Here is a 20,266-nt window from a genome sequence, read left to right as displayed (position 1 = left end):
ATGTTATACTTTGGGTTTTTTGTGTGTTTTGCTTAAATTAAAGAATTTGGGGATGACCGAGTTCATGGCTCACAAAGAAAGGATGCAGGAGTAACATCTCTGTGAGCTAAAGACACCTATTAAGCCCCTTTCACACTGCACCAAAAACGCGGGTCAACACAAGTTTTTGGCCACTCTGAAAGGGTCGACTCGGCATTTCGACCCGCGTCGACCAACTCCTCAAGCGACCCGAGTGTTGCTCGGCTCGGCTCGGCTCGGCTCGCCTGCAGAAAAAAGGCAACCTGTGTCGTCTCATGTTTCACACGACCTTCCTGTCGCATCCTGATTTTGTCACTGTGCCGCCTGTCAGGCTTCGCCTGTAGCTTCTTCAGCTCCCTTCCAGACGAGCCAAAAACTCCATCCTCCTTCACTGCATTAGCGCTCGGACATTTTCAAATCTGCGCCGAGTCTGTATGCTTTGCAAAAGAGACAATATTGCAATGCACGCAGTGACAATGCTCACGTTCGACTCGACAACGTCCACGTTGTCGTTTGTTTACCTCTCAGTGTTCCGGCGCACGTTTATGTGTAATGATGACGTCAGCAAGATGACGTACGAGAGAGAAAAACACAGGCACGCAGCCCTCACAGCGGGAGTTCAGACCCGGGTCTTCTGGAACCTTGAATGCGCCCTAATGCTGAGCAAACACAGGTCCAAAAACCCATGTTGACATGCGTTTTTCAGTGTGAAAAGGGTATTAGTGAGAACTTGAAAGGTAAAACTTGGGGTGATGTATCACTTTAACATGGTGTCCAATCCTTAAGAACTCCACCAGATGGCACTGTGATCACAACTGGTGAAAATTTCATCAACTTGTGGATGAAGTTACACCTTCAACCTCTCTATGACCAGCACTCCATTTATTTTATTATTTTGGCATTTGTGTGTATTTTGCTACTTCTACCATAAAGTGACATCGCAACTGTTTGGTTTAGACCTGTATTTTAAAAACTGTACTTTAAAAAAATTATAATATACAAAAAGGATATATAATATGCAAAGAAATAATACTTGCATTGCTTTATCTTAGTGAGTACCTGAAAGGGTTTATCAAAGGTTTTATGAATGATTCACACACATCATAAATACACTCAAAATATTGAAAGTTGTATCATGTTTTCAGCAGTTTGAATGAAACGAACATACTGAAATCAATTTGGACAATCAAAAATTGAGTACAGACATCACATCAGACCTCATAGCCTGTTTTGAGTGAAGTCATTTTCTATTAGGGTGTATTTTTATGTGCTTTATTCCATTTTTAGCTTCATATCATTGATATGGGCTCTTCTACAATCAATTACTAATTTTGTAGTGACACCTAATGTCCCATTCTGTGCTCCACCATGCCTCGAATTCCCTCATTAACTTAGATTACAGTATTGATCTGTTTTTCTGATGATCCGTCAAACAATACAGGTCAAACGTGCTTGAGCATACGTGAGCTAAACGCCTACAGCGTCCTCGTTGATAAGCTGGAAAAGGTCAAGAGAAACTAACCACACGCTGTCATGCTGTCAGTAATACACAGTATACGTAGATGTACTGTCATAGTCTTCACAGTCTGACCCATAATCACAAGCTACTTGATGAGTTAATTCATCTTTATTTATTTTCATGGAATTTATGGGCTTCAGTGTATCACAGAAGTCACGAGCAAAAGTTTTTGTCAGGTTTCGAACTTGATATTCGTCTTTTTATATACAAATATTCAAATCGGTTCAAATTTAGTAATTCTTTTCATCCTTTTTTTAAGAGTAACAACTCTTACATGTGCATTGTTATGAAACCACATGACGACATTTTGCACTTATGAAAGTGTGAAAGTGTGTCATGTGTAGCCTTTATGATTCTCTGAACTGCAACAGGAGTGTGTATAAGATAAGAGCGTGCACGTGATGCTGGCTGTGGTCATAAAACTAATCCTTCCTTAACCAGACCTCTATATAAAATGGTTGTCCCAACGTCAACTGTTCTTCACCCGGCTGATCCAACTCACACAGGGAGGGGCAGAGACAGGTACGTCTCGCTGATGCTGCCAGTATTTTATAATCCTGGTAGAACCTCACGATGAGGTAGCGACACACTTCGGTAACTTGATGATTTATGACAATGATTTTATTTGCTGTGGTTAGAACTGGTCCTCAGAGCGGTCAGGTTCAAATACAGGACAGAAGCTTTAAAGCGACAGTAGTTTACAATGTGCCAATGTAAAAGGCTTCATCTTCTTTTTGTATGTTTTAAGTAAACTGGTTTTGTTTTAACACACCAGTTTGTTTAGCTATGGGAAAGCACGATCCCGGACGTTTGGCTGCTATCGTGGTGTCTGTCGTTGCTTATGCAGTCAGCTTGGTTTTCAACGCACTGGCTGTGGTTGGAGTCGGTAAGTAGGGCTTTTATTCCCTGCAAGTTTCTACCACACGTTCACGCGTCCAAGTGTATTTTCTTTATGTTTTTTTCCTTTGGTCTTTTTGAGTGAAGTAAATCTAAAGTTAAAAGAAAGATAGAAAAACGTCAAAACTGAATAAAAGCATATTCATAATGTATACATAATGCAACGTAAAAAGATTTGTTTTTAATTTATTTCCCCTAGTCTGTTTAAAAACACACACACACGCACACACACACATCTAAATGTAATTCAAATGGCGAATGTAATCCTTTTCTCTCCTTTATATAAAAAGATTTGTGGGAAATGCAGTTTCTACCATCCCTCCCCATCTACACCCCGGTCATGTCCTTGCATTTGTGTCTTGAGATTGTTTTGTCTAAACTGCAGAGGAAGTATAATAGCTGTTGTCGAGTGATTGCAACATCACAAATATTTGCATTCCTCAGGTTGTTCTGTCTTTAATCCCCCTATAGCTCCATACAGCACCAGCACATCCAACGTGTCCGCGATGTTTGACACCCAGATCACACCTTCAGGATGGACCTTTAACATCTGGAGCGTCATCTACGTCTGGCTGACAAGCATGGTCATCTACATCCTCGCCAGTCTTTGCAGAAAGTTGTCACCTTTTTATACTGTCTCGCCGAAAACCATTTTCCAATTGCCAGATCTTTTGCTCACGATCATAGGTGAATGATCATTTGTGGGTTTTTTTCCCTTTTTTTCAGGAATGGCTACGGCTATGTTTACTGCAGCCCTGCAGTGTTGCCATATGGATTCTTTATCAGCTGGTGTCTCAATATTTGCTTCAATGTTGTCTGGCTGATAGTTTGGGACCGAGGGTAAATGTCTCAGTCTTTAACAGCAGCCATGACCAGAGACTATATACAATTTATAATGAAATGTTTCTCAATGTAAAGGGTGATGATCGCTGCGCTGGTTTTCCTCCTCCTGGTCATCATCACAAACTACTCCATCATAATCTTCACCTGTCATGGACTCCATATTTATGGAGCCTGGCTCAGTAAATACCACAAAGCAGACCTTTGGCTCCTCCGTATTTTGGTTCGTACTATTCTACTAATAAGTATACTTTAATTTTGAAGGTTAGGCTATTCAGTGTTTCACAAAAGCAGGATATCTTTTTTTATTGCAATTGAAAAATGAGCGAGAGAGAGAGAGAGAGAGATATGGGGATTGGGGTGAGGTGTTTGAGTAAAATAGTGTGTTAATTTACTAAATTTGAGCTATTTTTTATGTATGACTTCTTGTTATGAGTTATTTTCTTCAAAAAACAAAACAAAAAAGATAAAAAATTTGCACCATTGCTGATTGCCATGAATTTGAATTTAACAGATTTGGCAGTTTCACACGCAGTGTTACCTAAATGCATCTAAACTAATTTTATGATTCTGATTAATCTCGTATCCAAAATATTTTTGAATTTCCAAGGTCATGAGAAGCCAAAAAAATATGGAAACACTTCCTCTATAATAATGTGAATATGTTCCACCAAAAACATTTCATGAGTACAACACTATATTTGCAGGTGCAGAATGGTGTGATGGTTTACACAACATGGACAACCATCGCCACTCTAATCAACCTAGCGATTGTGCTGACGTATGAAGCCAAGATGTCACCAACAGACGCCTCCACCATCTCGTACTCTGTGTTGACGGTCGCGCTGGTCGTGTGGTTAGTTCAGTTCTGCACCAAAACTAAAGATGCCTTCATGAGATTTCAGAAGGAATGAAAGTGAAATTTTCTCAGGTTTGTGCTAGAAAACTTTGTGCTGGACAAACATGTGCGGTACATCCTCATCATCTACCCTGTTGTGATCTGGGCTTTGACTGGGAACCTGGACAAGAACTATGATGCTGGATCACCAAACCGCAATGGCATCTTCATCGGTAACTAAGACGATTAACAATGATCTTTACCACCAGCTCATAATTTACCATGATAAATATGCTTGTTAACGTTGTTCTTCTCCTAGCGGTGTTGTTGGCTGTGGTCTCAGCATTGTTCGTCATCCGGATTGTTCTGGTGGTTTGGAGACACATCAAACAGCCGCTCTACGCAGACGTCAACCCCGAGGCCATGGAGCCCATGGAGATTGCTGAGAAGCAGAAAAAGATGTTTCGCTGACCTTTTTTTTTTTTTTTTTAATTTTCATTTTTTGACAACTGATTCTCAAAAGAACAAAATGTTTATATTTTGAATCCAACCCTACTCACATGTGGTCCAACTCCTGGTCCTCTGCGCCATCAACTTCTAGTATTATTTTCAACTTTGACTGACTGATCTCTGGACTTTTTATGGTGCTTTTCTAAGCAGAAACTGATCTGATAAGCACTCTTTCAAGCATCGTCAGACACAACATTTTCATGTTTGTGCTTGTTTTGTACATAATTGTACAAAATATAATTGTATTGAAATACTGATACTGTCATCTCTGCATGTTCATTTTCAAAACTGAGGACACATTATAACTTCAGAATGAAAAAGATATATTGCTCGTGAAAAAGTCTTTTCATGAAACATTGTTTACACTTATTACCAGAACTATACTACATTTGTATGTCCGTGAAGGCAAGAGGTTTACTAAATTTGAATCATTAAAATAACTTGTTACCTTTAAACTGTGTTTTCATACCTTTATCACCTGAGGATATTAAAAGCAATATATCCTGTAATCTAAAATTAACTTATATTATTATCTTTTTCTTACTGCAAGATTCATTTTCAAATTATTAGAAAACATTGTTTTAAATATTAGGTTTTTTTTCTTTTTATAGACTTGACCACATAAATGTACCAGAACATAAACTGCAACTTCCCACTGTGAATAAAGCTGCCACGCCTACTTAAAGGATACATGTTGTTATCAGTATTGATATCAAGTCACTATTATGAAATAAATAGCATTTAAAGGCATTTCTATACACATTCATAATGGTTTTGATCTCTAAAGAGCCTTTATTTATGTGACTTACATACATTGTATCACTATTTCAGGCCAAAGCCTCTGCTTTAAAGTTTTTTCTTGTTTGTCTTTACCATAAATAACCTGCAGGGGGCGTTATCGGTCGTACCACACATAAACGTAATCTACGGGGAAATACGAGCCAGAAGAAGAACCTCTTGCCAAGGTCTTTTGACCGTTTTGCCCCCAACTCATGTCTTTCAGGTAGCGAACCCACAGTTACCCAGAACTTGGGCTGCAAAAAATTAGGTGTATCGGCTTCATATTTACGCCATTGGACTATACTTGTGATACATAATTCTGTGTACTTAGAAAAGACTGTAGTATTGCTTCAACGCAGATACACCTTTGGCTGGTATCCTGCAACAGTGCTGCCTGAACAACATAACTCAGGGCTGTCACTGCACTGCGCTTTGTTCGCGGGTTATTTACGATTTGACACTGTTATGCTAACAGAAGTTATCAATGAGCTACATAGCTAATCGTCCCGCTTTCACCTGACTATTAAACTTCATGTTTCTCTTGACATCTTATAGAACCTATGAAAAGAAATGTAATGTCAGGATAGCCGAGTATTAGGACGAAACTGTACCTAGCAGTCTACGTTTGCTAGCTAAAAAACCGCCAGCTGGCTCGCAGCGAACGTTGAGACTCCGACTGAAAACAGACGGTTCTTGAAAGAAAGAAGATATACGCCTACCAGCATAAATGGAGGGGAATTATCCCACCTTGGTAAGCTGATGTCTTCTCTTTCTGTATCCACATATTTTTGCTGTTTGAGGGAGGGATGAACACGTATAGCTAATAGTTAGCTTAAGAAGGCCATTCATCTACTACTCACAACATTTGCTCTGCTGTCGGGAACCCTGGGTACCAGTACCATGATAAATACGCTGTGTAAGATAGCTATTGTTTCATGAAACTGTAGTTAATTAATATTTCATTTTGTAACTCACATCATATCTTAATATGTAAATGATGTTTAAATGTATTGCGCGCTGGTGCGGAGTGCTACCAATATTTTCACCAACCTTTGCAAATAACGTCATGAAGACTGCTTTACCCCAACTGTGGTTCCTTATTTACTGAATACATGCAGTATGCTGTTGATGTATATTTTCATCTGTAAGCATTTTAAAAGGACGATAAGAATATGAAGAGGTGCAGTTAAACATCTTGATCTTTTTCTACTCATTGCCTGTTCACAGAGGAGACCAAAGAGGAAGCTCTGCTACCTCACAAACAAGGAGAAGTAAGTTTGAAAATCTTAATATTAAAAAAGAAATCCTGTTATTTTCCTGATTGTGACATGACCAGCAACATCAATGTAAATTTTTAATTCTTTTTGTTTGTTTTTTATTTTTTTATTTTGTTTTGTGTCTTTTTTTGTTTGAAACAGACGTTTTCTTGAGTCAGTAGAATACGATGTGTAGGCAGGACATCACTGCAACACCACAGTATTTCATTGAAAATATCATTTTGACACCAAATTTGAAACACTCTGCCTTCCTGATATTTCTAAAGAGCAGTAGGTCGTAATATGATTTTCAATAATAACATAATAATTGTGCGGCCTTCAATTCAATCATTCAGTCATGTTTTGACATGATTTTAACACAACACATTTTAACAATCATGATTTGAAATGTTTGTTAATGCTGTATGTTGTTATAAAAGATATTCTTACACTTAGTCAATCTATTCTTGTTTAATTCCACTAATCTTCCACAAGGGTGTAATGTTGCTCTCATTTTTACTTTTAAGGAGATTTAAATTGGTAGATGTGATATGTGCTACAGTGGCATAAAACATGTTTACTTGACCTCTGTGTTTCCAGTGCATCTAAACAATGCACAGGGAGGCTGTCAATGGGAGAGGTGGATCGGATGTTTGATGACTTGGGTGAGAGTGTCTTTTTGATTATTTTATCTGTTGTTTTTTTTTCCCTGGCACTTAGTTGTGTTTGCTTTTATGATTGCATTTGGTTCATTTATATCTCCTCTACCTCTCAGATTCAGTCTCACATGTTGATGTCCTCCCGCTGTCTATACTTCTTGAGGATTCGGATGCTGACAAGAAACTGGGAGACACAAAGGGGTCACCAGTCCGACAAGTTGGACATCTAATTGAAACCAGTCCAATATGCCATGTGGTACAATGATTTAAGCTTATATGACTAATAAGGTTGCTGCCATAACACCTACAAAACCAGGCAGTTTAAAGAATAGATTCATATTTCTACATCCCTGTGCTTGTTTATGCTCCCAGCAGCACCTTCATATCTCTTTGTGAGATTTATGTGGCTTTCCTGAATAAAAGTACTAATTTTCTCCTTTTTCTTCAGGCTCTTGAAGAGATTGCTCTGCATCCTGTTCCAAGGTCTCCCAGTCCTGAATTAGTCATTGGTAAGAGACCTACACCTCAAGTATGCTTAGTTTTTCTAAGCTTTTCATCCTTTTTTGTGTGTAGAGCTATGATAAAGTTGGTTGTTTTTCCTGTCTCACATTTGGAAATTCAATTTAAAGGACACATGCCAGTAAAGACATCAAGCCCTATTGATGAGAACATGAGTGTAGAAGTTCCCCAGGGAGAGGACGAAGGAAAAGGCCAGGAACTGTCCCCAATCCTCCTTGTGTGTGAAGAAGTGGCAACGACGGAGCCTGAACCCATCAAGGAACCCCAATATAATGGACACGTCACAGAGAAGTACGAACATTATTTATGTGAGAGATGTTAGAATTCTCTACCAATTTCCAATAAAGTAGTTTAAAAAATCTTTTATTTTTTTCCAATAATTACCATTTCCTTTTGAAGTGATGACTGCGAGTTAGAGTCTCCTCCAAGCAAGGTCATTCTCAACAAACCCAAGTCCAGTCACAGGAGCAACGAGGACGGGACAGAGTAAGAGGATTATTAACTTTCAATGCAGCACATGCTCCAAGCGCTCTCATCAGTGTGTCATTCTGAATTGGTTTACATGTGATTTATTGGTTTATTGTCCTCCATTTACTTTCCAGCAGTAAAGAGTCCAGTCCCCCAGTCAGTGAAAAAGAAACCCAGAATCCTGTTACTGCTGCTTCTGAAGGACCAAATAAAACTCTAAGGTAAGGAGTGTTTTATATTTATTTTCTGCTTTTGATATAGTGTGCTAACTATCTAAACACTTATACAGATATTGACCAATCTGTGTTCACTATGAAAAGGGGTAATTGGAGGGCATTGCTGTACATGTATGAATAGGAGAGCTGGGGATTACACTGGGATGCATCGAGAGTCGCCTTAAAACTGATGACGAAATACATTCGGTAAACTATATTTCTTTCTTTTTTTGGTATTTTCAGTTCAGATTGTCATCCAGCACCTGAGAAAAATGCAGAAAACGTTGGTTTTGAGACGTCCACTCACGTGGGAAAAGACTTGACAACTTTTCTACAGAAGCTTAGAGATGATGTGCAGCCTAAACCAACAGTGTAAGTTGAAACAAAACAACAGCTTAATACCTTACACTTAGTTAAGGTGTCCTTGCTGTACTTTAAATAAATTTCTTTTGTTTTTTATTTTGTTGTTTGGTTTTTTTTTAAGTTCTAGGAAGTTGGTGTCACCAGTAAAAGTTTCCCCGCTTCCAGCTGAGCCAGAGGATGATTTTCTGATTCTGGAGGACAATTCGCCTCTTTGGTTTTCCATCCCCAGTAAAACAACAACAAGACAAAAGAAGAGCAAAACTTCCAGCTCCGACAAAGACAGCTCAACAGACAGGGAGATGAAGGATAGCTCTCCAGAGACGGCAGAGAAACAACCGGAAGCACATCAGGCAAGTGACAAACACAGAACTCAGACTGTTGATCAGAGGAAGAAGCATCAGAAAGTGATTGAAGAGAATCAACTGACTGGAAACGTTGAGGATGAACAGGTGTTGCTCCCTCCAGAAGACCCTCCCACTTTTAGCTTGATGGAATCTGATAAACCAAACAGAAAGAAACGCCTCAAGAAAAATACTAAAGAGAGCAACACCACCAAGTATGAAATTAAAGAAACAGCCAGCAATGACAAATCACAAAAACCTGAGTGGTCGTCTGAGGAGGAGGTGAGGAGATCAGTTCCTTCAAAACGTGGGAAAGGAAGTGCCAAGAATAGCAGAGCGAAGTCATTAAAGTCATCCAGAAAAGAGAAGCAGGGATCTGATGGAGTAAAAGACACGGCGGCTGTTGAGGATGTGAAGACGCAAAGTCAAGAGCCCAGCAGTGAGGAGCTAAAAGATGTTGAAGAACCAGATTCTCTTCCAGGTAAACCGATATGATATATCCTTTTTTCTGGTCAATTTAGTTATAAATAATATACAAGCTCTACTGAATGACATCTGTGTACTGAAATAATTGTTAAAGAAGTGACAGAGATTGTCAGTGTAGATAACAGGGACATTTATGTCATTGAAATTTTTTTGTTTCCTCACAGGTGCACGCCAAAAATCAGAAGTACAGCTGACCAAGTCTTTAGCAAAGAGACAGACGAAACAGAACAAACTTTCAGCCAGTTTGGAGGGGAGTTTGTCTGAAGATGGTCAGGCGCTGGGGAAGAGGAAAAGAAATCCACCTGGGGAGTGGTGGTTGAGCTGTCCTCAGAGCGCAGAGGAAAAAGTGGTGGCAGATGATCAATGTGTAATGAAGAAATCAAAACAGGTGCAGAAAGAGCTCAGCAGCAGCACAGCAGTGTCTTCTTCACCTGTAAAGCCTACGAACATTTTAAAAAGAACAAAGCTGACAAGCAGCCAGAAGACCAAGAAAAAGAAAAGCAAACTAAATAAAGAGAAAGCTGCAAGCGGTAACGTTCCAGATGAGATAAAAACAACAGCCAAAGAAGTTAACACTGTTGTAGCAGAAGAGATTCAGGGTCAGGAGCAGCAGCTGGAGCTCCTGGATAAGGTTCCAGATCCTGAGCTGTCTGGACCTTTTGAATTTTCCCTCAGAGACCACAGCCTCGTCTCAGGTAAGGTCTTGGAAGCAGGATAAATAATCTCATATGTTTTTAACTGATGCTAATGATGGTGATTTGTAATCTTTTACAGAGGAAAAAATATTTCAAAAAGTCTACAGTCACAGTAGTAAAAAAATGTCCAGGAAGCTGGTCTCTGCTAGAGGAGACCCAGACCAGCTCAAGACACCGCAGGAAGGAGAGAAGCGGAGGAGGAGACCTCCTGGCAGCTGGTGGAAAGTCGATAACATGTCAGAGGCGCCGGACCTCAACTCCTACCCGCCTCGAAAACTTCACAGGACCAAACCTCTGAAGGACAGAAAAAAGAGGTCAACAGGTAGACCAACCCAAAACTGGACTCGAACAAGTGGCAGCACTGAAGTCTTGTCAACACCAGTAGGGGGAGCTGTTGTCTCTCCTCTGACTCGGAGACCAATAGAAGTTCCAAAGTCTGTCAAATCCTGTATTTCCACTTTTAAGGATATTTTTACCTCAAACGCAGCAAGTCCCACTGTAATCATCAGCCAAGAAGCAGATCGGATCAATGCCTCCGTGTGTCCCGCTGAGGTGGCCCATCGAACACCCAGGCAGACCAGCAAAGATTTGGTCAGCGAGAGCCGACAAGACAACAAGTGTCCGTTACAGAACTCGTGAGGAACCTAAAGCCTAAAAGTTTTCACTCCTCCTCCTTTCACTGTGGTCGTTTATGTTGTGTTATGTATCTGTTTTGGCAGGTTAACTGTCCTCCAGAGTGGGCCGTCATCCATGATCGATCTGGAGGACCACGAGGACCCATGTGAGTTTTAAAAGCTTTATATGTCTGACAGGCTTTTTAGATTTGATCGTTTATTTATTTATTTTTAATCTATCTGGTCCCTTTTTCATTCAGTCATGATTTTCCACACATTTTCTTTTGTGTACATTTTTTATAAAATTTTGCTGCCCACAAATGAATCATTAAACAACCTAAACAGTTTACTACTTAAAGCTTAAATTCATACTTTACTACTCTCCACTAACTCTAGCCAGTCGCAGCAGCCAGAAGCTCTCACCCGGGAATCCAGACCTTTCAAATATTTCACAGTAATGGTGTGCCTTCTCTTCAAACCTATGACAAACTACCAAACTTGCTATGCTATAAACCATAATAACTATGAAAACAGTTACTGAACTAATCCAAGGCTTTACTCTTCTTCTTTTGACGCTGACAGTGTTTCATTATAAAAAAGTACAGGGGCTTGTATGTTTGTCCTGAATTCTAACTTCTGTTGTTATTCTGGGGGGTCAGAAAGGTTGAGAGACACTGGTCTAAGCACTGCAGCAACACTGAAAAGTAAAAAGAAGAGGAAAGGTGATGTTATGAAACAGAACAGCTGTTGCAGTCTGTGTGCTGTTATTTGTAGGAACATTTCCTGGGAGATGGATGTCTGGTTGTGGCATAGACTACGCAGCTATGTGTTCCTGTGCTGGAAGCTACGGTGCAGATTCAGAATCATTCATCAAGCATTACTGTACAGTAATTTCTATATTCTGCTACAGAAAACATGCTTGTAGCAGTCCAGGTCCAGGCTTTAGACCGAAACTGTGACGGCCCCGTTGAGCTGTCTTGATTTTATTTGGCTGTTAAACACACAGGAAATCTCAACTAATAGTCAAGAGCGACATTTCCCCCTTGTTGCATGACACAACAGCTGAAATGATCAGTTACTGTTGCTTTAAACACTTTGCAACATTTGATAATGCAGCTACAACTCTGAACTACTACCACTATTTTTCTAACGAGGTAAAGTGGAATGTGAGACAAGGAATGAATTTTGTAAAAATAAAATGCACAAAGAAAACTAAGACGAAAATGCCACTTAAGCCCAAAATGTGGGCAGCCACATCGCAATATTTACACTGTTTTTCAACCGTTTGTGGTGACTGGAAATTGTTATCGATTCTCTGATACATTTCCCATCAGCAGGATATCAGATCATGATTGTGCACACACAATAATGGGTGAATTGTTTTTTGTTGTTCCAGGTCTCCCATCATCCAGAGTGGCTCACGCCAGCCTCTCCATGTTAGATCTGTGCGCTCCCCCTCTCAAACCTCTGATCCTTCAGGAAAAGGACAAGGACAACCTGACAGAGTGGCTGAGGAGTCTCTGGCCCTCCCCTGTGAACAGTAAGAAGCTCTAATGTCTAAGACGCCACATGAAGTAAATAGCACACTGTGTATAGCATCTGCTCTGATGAGTTCATATAAATCATGGAGACAGTACATCTATAGTAACCTGGTAAGAACATGGTCAGGTTATGTGAAAGGGAGACTCTTGTCCTCTGGAAACCACAGAATTGTTTTTTAAGTGATGATGTTTAATAAATTGTTGGCTCCAGGATTGCGAGGAACCAACGTGAGAATCAAGTACACCCCTGGGTATCATGGCCACATGCCAACAGTTGTTTAAAATATGGCCAAATAACAACAATTATGTTTAAAATATCATTAAAATGATCTATGAACACCTGATATACTAATACCCCGATGTGGAGGAATGACAATGACCTTTCACCTCCAACATCTTCATCCTGAAGTCCCAGTGGACATTTGCAACAAACTGGAATCCATTAAGATGTTCCAGACATATTGAGATAACCAGAAACCATAATGCCCCCCTTCTCCAACTAAAAGCTACCGGCTGAGTCGTCTTCTACAATAAACCATTGCCACAGTCTTTATTTGCGTTTCTGCTGTTGTCACGTTCAACCGAAGTTCATACAGGGAAGTGTTTGCACGCTTCATTAGCAAGGCTGTGAGATGGTGAAGGAGCACACTCAGTTTGTTTATGCAACCCAACTTATTGATGTGTTTTCACAGCAGTTTGAATGATTTCTTTATTGCTGTTGATTAAGTGTCTATTGCTGATACGCGCTATTGTTTTATTGTCCAGGCCTATAAATGGGTCCTTCATTCAAACACTGGCTTTTTGGTTATAAAAATGACAAAATGTGTTTTCCTGTACGTTGGAATTGCGTCGCCAAGCAACATCTACCTAAACAGTACAGGGGTCACAAGCCAGGTCCTGAATTTGAAAGTCCACCCACTTTGAAGGTTCTCAAAAGGAACTTGAGCTGCAAGAATAGAGTGCTTCACTCTTTCCTATGATATAAGTGACCAGGCTTACACAGTAAAACACCTTGAAAGTTCATTCACGGGGTTCTCATATCGATAGTTTTCATACGTAACGAGAGTTCCACGTTTTAAAGCAGTGCTTTCGTTTCAGATGTGCTACCGCCTTATAAATGCCTCCATCCTCTCAGAACCAAGGGTTCTCAGTGGTCAGGAGTAATTGGAAAAATAAATAACTCTTTCGCTCTGCAGTGTCAATCACTATGCTTTAGGGAGCTGACATGTTATTTCACAAATGTTTGCTACCTGCCTACTGTATATTTAATGCACCATCTGTTGTATGTTCAGAGTTTTTACCATTTTCTCCTCTTTCTGAATGCAGCTAACGACCTTTTCTGTGTCTGATGAGTTACGATCCCCGGAGCTAATTTGTAAAAACATAATTAAACCTAGGAAATGTCGACAAATTTCTAACATGAAAAAAAAATACAAAACTAATATGCATGTATTCATAGAGTATGTTTCAAGATTTTTAAGTGTGTCTGAATCGTAGTTAATTTATAGTCTTGGGTAACCTTGCAGGCGGAGCTGAGATCACTCCAGACCAGTTTGACTGGTACACCCACCAAGGCCGGGCGATGGGTGTCACAGAGGAACTGCACTGTGGATCCATCTGTAACGGGAAGATGCTGCTGGGCTCCTACATGAAGAAGCCTCTGTGGGTGGATCACAGCGCAACAACGGTCAGAAAATGTCATTTATGTTCTTAGAATTTTATTCCTGTCTGATGTCAACTTAAAAAAAAAAAAAGGCCTTCATTATTAATTTCTATAATTCCTGTGTTTTTTAAAGGTATTTAACCTGTTAACAAGTTCTGTGAGTGCAAACATCGACTGCACAGAATCCCATTTCTACCCAGGACAATCCTTCATGGTGCCATGTGGTAAGGAGATATTAAATCATTTTGAGTATCAGCAACTTCTGCTGTTAAATTGTTGGATACTGGTGCGTTCAAAGTGGTTAATTTGATATTTCACCAGATTTAAAGAGAAATAACTGATGTACTGTCTTAGAAGTTGGTAGTTAAGGTTCTCCTTTTCCTCTTTCCAGCTTCCTCCATAATCTCTTTTGTTGACTCCATCATGATTTTGTCTCTTGAGAAGTCTGAGCTTGCCTCTTGTACTTGAAAGCAGCACCACAAGCTAGTGGGAATTTTGTGCCCATTCAAGTTCCATATTGCAGAAACATGTTTGGAGCATGAATGAAACAGGCACTAGTCTGGTTATCACAGGTCAGCACACATCAGAACGATGCTCAAACTGTGACTTGAAGATAAAAATGCGGCATATTGTTTTGTTCTCATAATAATTTGTTGTCCCAAGGAAAATTTAATCCTCGTTCTCCAGCCAGATGGTCTTTACTGCACTACTTAATCGTCTGTAACCACATTTCTTTGTAGACCTTTGATGCTTACCAATGTCTCTGTTCCATACACAGGCCACGCCTACAGCATCCAGAACCTGACCGCCCAGCCTGCAGTCCTGTACTTCACCAGGGTCCAAGCAGAAAGTCCCGACTGAAGTTGTCTGGCGATTAAGTGGCTGGGCAAGCACTCATGAATACGTCGCTAAATGCTTACAGGTGTGAACAAACACAATTGTAGATATTTGTATGACATCATATGAACTTGGTTTCTGTATGAAAACAGATGTAAATTAAATAGATTTGACTGTAAATTTAAGGAAACTTTTAGGTTCCGAGCTTGTAAGCTTGTCATCATAATGATAAAATTCTGCTAAAACAGAAAGTGACTTGTAATAAAGTTTTGTGCTTTTTATGAAATGCTTTGCTCTTCCCTAAGACTGTCTGTGTATTTTTAGCAGGCTCACTGTACACCTTGACTGATGATGCAGGGATGATGTATTTTTGTAGGCTAACCAGGAAGTCAGCATCTCCTCAGATTCTCTCGGCAAAAAATGGTGGGCTTTCTACGTTGGGTTGTGCAAAATTGCAAGAAATGATCCAACTGTGGCAAACCAATACTTATGAGACTTGCTTGTTTGATGTTCACTAGATAATCTTTACAATTTAAAGCTATTAAGCATTTTTGAAGATGAACCACCTGAGGCGCAAAGCTGTTTATGCTGAGGACGAACCAAAGCAATGACACTTCATCACCACAACTGAATATCAGGCCTCCTCAGGTTTTGGCGTGATGGCGTTTCAAGTTCCCCATATCCTCTGTGGTCTCATTAAGACAGAACTGTGATATTTACTGATGTTTTTTTAGGTCATAGCAAAAAAAAAAAAAAAAAAAAATCCAATTTACAGACACGAGGGAGCTGAATGTTCAACAGTTATTGACAGGTTATAGGACTCATTACTGCATCAAAAACAACCCCAGGAATTGTACATTCAAGAGAGCGCCTGAAAGAAAAAGTGTGCTTTCTGACAGGAAAATACTCAAATTTACAAAATTATTCTTTGAACTACACATGGATATTTTCCTGCGAATGCGATAGAAAGATGCAGATTCATTGTATCGCATTTGGAAATGTTTATACTATTACTTTAAAGTCACCGATTACTGCTTCTAATTTCATTTAATTTTTTTGTCCCCAAAAAAAATCCTGCGGTTAGAATAAACACCTTTGGGTGATTCACTGTGTTGTTGGAGAGGAAGGAAGTGAGTTATGCCACTGCCGCTGATCCATGGTGAATCTCATCAGACAAACCAAGTGTAGACACCGCAAAAGGGTGGCAACCCTCCTCAGACAACACACGTCCTCTAGCAGGCATGATGTCATAACCGCTGTTCCTTCATGAAACTTTTACTGACCTACTTCATGAGGGCCTGAATTAGGCTTCTGCACGTGAATGTGTTATCTGTACCCCCCCCCCCCCCCCACCAATGAATAGTTCATGATACACTGATACTGACATGTTTTCTTAAACAATAACCTTGGGATTGCGCTCCGATGTCGGAGTGAGCCTTGACACTCGTCAGCCACTACAGCAAAATAGTGCTTACGAATTGCCTTGTTAAAACTTGCAGGCTGTAAATTGTCCCTCACTGTTGAAGCCTGTGAGGGAATGATTTTGTTTCCATGCACTGTTTGAAACGCTGATGATTTTGATGTCAAGTTGTAGGTGTGCGCGGTGTGTCAGCGTCGCCCCGGGGTAGGATCCCCTCCGCAGGAGCAGATGCTGCTTGGGCCACCTGAGAATACTCAGGAATGGCCTCCCAGGTTTTTAATCATTAATCGTGTTTATGACCAAATATGCTGCATGGAACAGGACATCTGTTCGACTGGGACACACTGTCTGCTCCTGTGAAGGAAGATTTTAAACAAAAAAAGGCGAGGGATTTTTGCACTTTGTGTTCAGAATGACCATTTTTATATTAGGTATTAATCACCGAGAAATCTGCTGTGGTTTATTACTGATATTAGAGAGATGGCACATGGTGGGAGATGAGACCATTCATGACTGATTGACCTGGAATCAGTTTTGTGCGTTGACGCAGCCTTTTATTCTTTCCCAGCCTTTTTGTTTTGTTTGTTTAATGAGTAAGAAAGCAAGACTATTTTTGGCTTGGAAATCAAAGCCAACGACACAAAAGTTTATGCTGCGTTTGAGCCTCAGAGAAGAGTAAAGCAGCTTTACCATGTTTCACTCTGGACTCTTTAAGAGAAAATTCTACAACAAGCCGAACCTGAGAGATCTGCAGGGTTCATACCAGGTTAAAAGCTCCAATGCAATTCCCTTGAGGAATATCTTTTACTGCCAAATACTGATATAAAATAACAAAACCGACAACATGCGCAAATCTAACAGAGCTGCAAAATAGATTTATTTTGGTCAGAAATAAATGCTCATTAGTAACCCTCAGAATCCATGTTTTTGTGAGACATTAGCACTCAAACCAAATACTTAGCATAAGCATGCGCTAATTAATGTTGGGCGATTCACCTTGTTAGTGTGCTAGCAAGCTGGCGTTTCTAATTAGCACTACACACAAAGAACTGCAGTGGATAAATGATGCATTAATTAAACATTTTTAAGAAATGTCAACCCTGAACTGCAGTGCCTGTATTTTATATTTTTTTTGTGAGCGCAAAGGCAAAATCGATGTCCATCATCGTGTCGTTTTCTCCCAAAAAGGTTATGTCAAATGAATCTAACACTACCTGCTAAACTCAAGATACCCCAATGACCTCGTTTATGCTTATTAAAAATGCTAGCTTGCTAACACGCTAATTGACAGTCATCTGGATGATAGTGCCAACTTAGGCTAGCACAGATAAGCTAATAAGCAAAGCTTTTGTGATACTCCAAAAAATAATGTAAGTGCTTATGGGTCTTTTATATTTTATGTAACATCAGCACACGGCAGTTTTAAGCCGTGATTTTTCAAGGGTTGCGTTTGAGTGTCTCGAACCTTGAACGCCAGCAAAACAGTCTGGTTTTGAGTGCACTCACTAATTTAAGTCCCCGGTTCCTTCTCTCTTGCATTCTTAGGTATTTACAGATGAAAGAAATTAGGTGGCGTGTATATTTCCAAGTTAAACACTTCAGTGCCTAAAGCTGATATGACTTGATATTCCTGCAAATTCCACGGATCATAAACGCATTAATCTCTCTGACAAAGATGAAAATCCCTTAATTATGCTGTATTTTCCCTCGGCGAGCTTTGCATGCCATGCATTCATTTGTCCTCACAAAGGCCATAGAAGTTCTGTGTCATTAGTCCTGGGACAAACCTCAAGTATGTCTTCCTTCCTTTGTTGACGTTGGCTCTTACTATTTCAATGGTGCTGCAATCAGGCAAAAGAGAATATAATAAACTCTTTACAATGTGTGTTCTGGTGCTCCATAATCAGTCATGACAATCCAGGGATTCCTTTAGGTTTAGCCAAATAACAGGAAATCATTTTGCCCATTTACATTCTTTTCAGAACTGATTTAAGAGGGAAAACAAAGTTGCGACTTTTACAGTAAAATATTTCACATTGAATTAAACAAACAGAAGCAGAAAGAACTGCATACCGAAGAGAGGACACCGCCACCCCAACCTCCTCCTGCGGTAAAGATGCTGGATTACGTTGACATCCACACCAACGAACTGATGTTATCAGATGTTTTCTGAGTTGCAAGATTACTGAAGTGGTCCTGTAAACTGTATGTTATACAGGCACCTTGATTTTTTTTTGCAAAAGCTTCCATTAAACTCAGTGCATGGATAAAGATTAATTAGGTTTTTTTTTCGGTTTTTTTTTTTTATCTCCAACCTAAGGAAGACTTTGAAAATGCAACCTGATAGTTTTTTTTTTTGAAAACAAAGTTAATACGACCTTGAGCCTAATAGTTTGAGAGATAAGGCTAATGACTGTAGCACGTAGACTTGCTTTTCTCTTTTTTTCTGATAAATGCTAAAGTGCTAAATCAGAATATTGCTAATACTGCATTATTCACAGTTATCAAATTACTGTACATTCGTCTGCCAAGGAAAACCGTCAGACAAAAGATGGCGCTATGACTAATCGAATCCAAATTTACTGATTTGCCCCCCTTACTCAGACGATACCTAATCCCCAGTAGTTCTTCAAAAAGTTTTTGCATAATCCTATTAAACAGAAAAACAGGACTGAAAACGTCACCTCCTTGTCGGAGCTAAATATCCACACTAAGCTGTAGGAAACAGACTCGGAAAACATTCCAGATCCTTAGCTTCATAGCAGAAATGCCTAAGTCATATTTTGGCTAAATTGAGCCAGTAAGGCACAGTGACTCAGCAGCCTTAGGAGAGAAGAGTTAGGCAAATATCTCAATTTGGCCAAATTATGACTCAGGCAGAGATGCTAACGATATGCAACATGATAGTCTGAAACATGACTCACGTGTTGCAATCCTGCAGCAGGAATCTAAACATTTACAGCATCTGTGAGAACACAATGTCCTTCTGGGAAAGTTGGTACTTGAATGCGTCGTTCTGGAGTGAACAAGCCGCTGATTTATTCTGTCGTTTCAATCTGACGGCTTGTTGGGTGCAGATTGAGATTATACAGATGGTAGCGGTGATGGTGGGTCCGGGATTCTGGAGTAAACAGAATCCATGACCCTTAAAGTAACAGGACAAACTTTGAACCGCCCCAAACTCTCCAATGCCCAAGACCAGGATTCAGCTCTTTTTACTTCCAAATATTTATGACACAACACAGACATTAAGTCTGAATTCTTGCTTGTGTTGTACGTCGCTTTGGACAAAAGCGTCTGCTAAATGAAATTTAATGCTTTTCCAAAAGCATGTGGAATTTTTTTTGAAGGGGTTATTGTTAAAATATCAGGAAAAAAGAAAAGCTGACATGAGAAGATACTGTAATGTTTAATTCTGTGGCACGGAATGTTGCGGTACATAACACGCTTGTTAATTTCCAAGTTTTATTTGCATTGTGCTTTGAACTGGAAAATGGAACATAACAGGTTTTGGATGAGTTCATTTTTATTTATATTTTAAACTGACATTCACAATTTTGTACCAGTTTCTTTTTCCATTCAGTCTGACCTGCGAGTGATTCGTCTGCAAGCTCCTCCCATCTCGCTTCAATTTACGCGCGTCAGTGTCACGAGTCTTGATAAAATAACTTCAGTCTGGAACGATCAGCCTGATGTGCAACTGAACGCGAGTTAAGTCGAGGAAGTAATCTTGAATTAAGTTGTTTGTAGAGTAGCCCTTACTCTTCGTGATTGCTTTTACGCTACA

The 20,266-nt window shown here is 39.8% G+C and overlaps 2 protein-coding genes across 4 annotated transcripts; both read left to right on the top strand.

Annotated features, from left to right (window-relative positions):
* The first annotated feature begins 2,323 nt into the window (after positions 1–2,323).
* Positions 2,324–4,763, top strand: LOC147241588 (uncharacterized). The gene is made up of 7 exons (XM_086191876.1): positions 2,324–2,423; positions 2,906–3,050; positions 3,161–3,274; positions 3,353–3,497; positions 3,982–4,130; positions 4,206–4,345; positions 4,432–4,763. Exons 1-7 carry the CDS (start codon positions 2,324–2,326, stop codon positions 4,581–4,583), a joined length of 945 nt encoding a protein of 314 aa, XP_086048002.1. The 3' UTR covers positions 4,584–4,763.
* Positions 4,764–5,595: 832 nt separating this feature from the next.
* Positions 5,596–15,328, top strand: LOC147241587 (uncharacterized). Of its 3 annotated transcripts, XM_086191875.1 has the most exons (18): positions 5,596–6,153; positions 6,630–6,673; positions 7,259–7,323; positions 7,434–7,573; positions 7,766–7,826; positions 7,947–8,127; positions 8,236–8,322; positions 8,439–8,525; positions 8,763–8,891; positions 9,004–9,704; positions 9,874–10,404; positions 10,484–10,726; positions 10,892–11,039; positions 11,124–11,185; positions 12,415–12,558; positions 14,086–14,246; positions 14,356–14,446; positions 15,001–15,328. In XM_086191875.1, the coding sequence occupies exons 1-18, from the start codon at positions 6,130–6,132 to the stop codon at positions 15,081–15,083; spliced, it is 2,982 nt and encodes a 993-aa protein (XP_086048001.1). In that variant the 5' UTR covers positions 5,596–6,129; the 3' UTR covers positions 15,084–15,328. The 3 variants fall into 3 exon arrangements, with proteins under 3 accessions (XP_086048001.1, XP_086048000.1, XP_086047999.1); XM_086191874.1 differs by having other exon boundaries at positions 8,442–8,525; positions 10,484–11,039; XM_086191873.1 differs by having other exon boundaries at positions 5,597–6,153; positions 10,484–11,039.
* Positions 15,329–20,266: the final 4,938 nt, after the last annotated feature.

Source organism: Aulostomus chinensis, chromosome 21 (assembly GCF_037954235.1).
Source record: "Aulostomus chinensis isolate RoL2024-O1b breed Wild chromosome 21, RoL_Achi_v1.0, whole genome shotgun sequence".
In the NCBI taxonomy this organism is placed as follows: Eukaryota; Metazoa; Chordata; class Actinopteri; order Syngnathiformes; family Aulostomidae; genus Aulostomus; species Aulostomus chinensis.
This window is presented reverse-complemented; position numbering and strand designations above follow the sequence as displayed.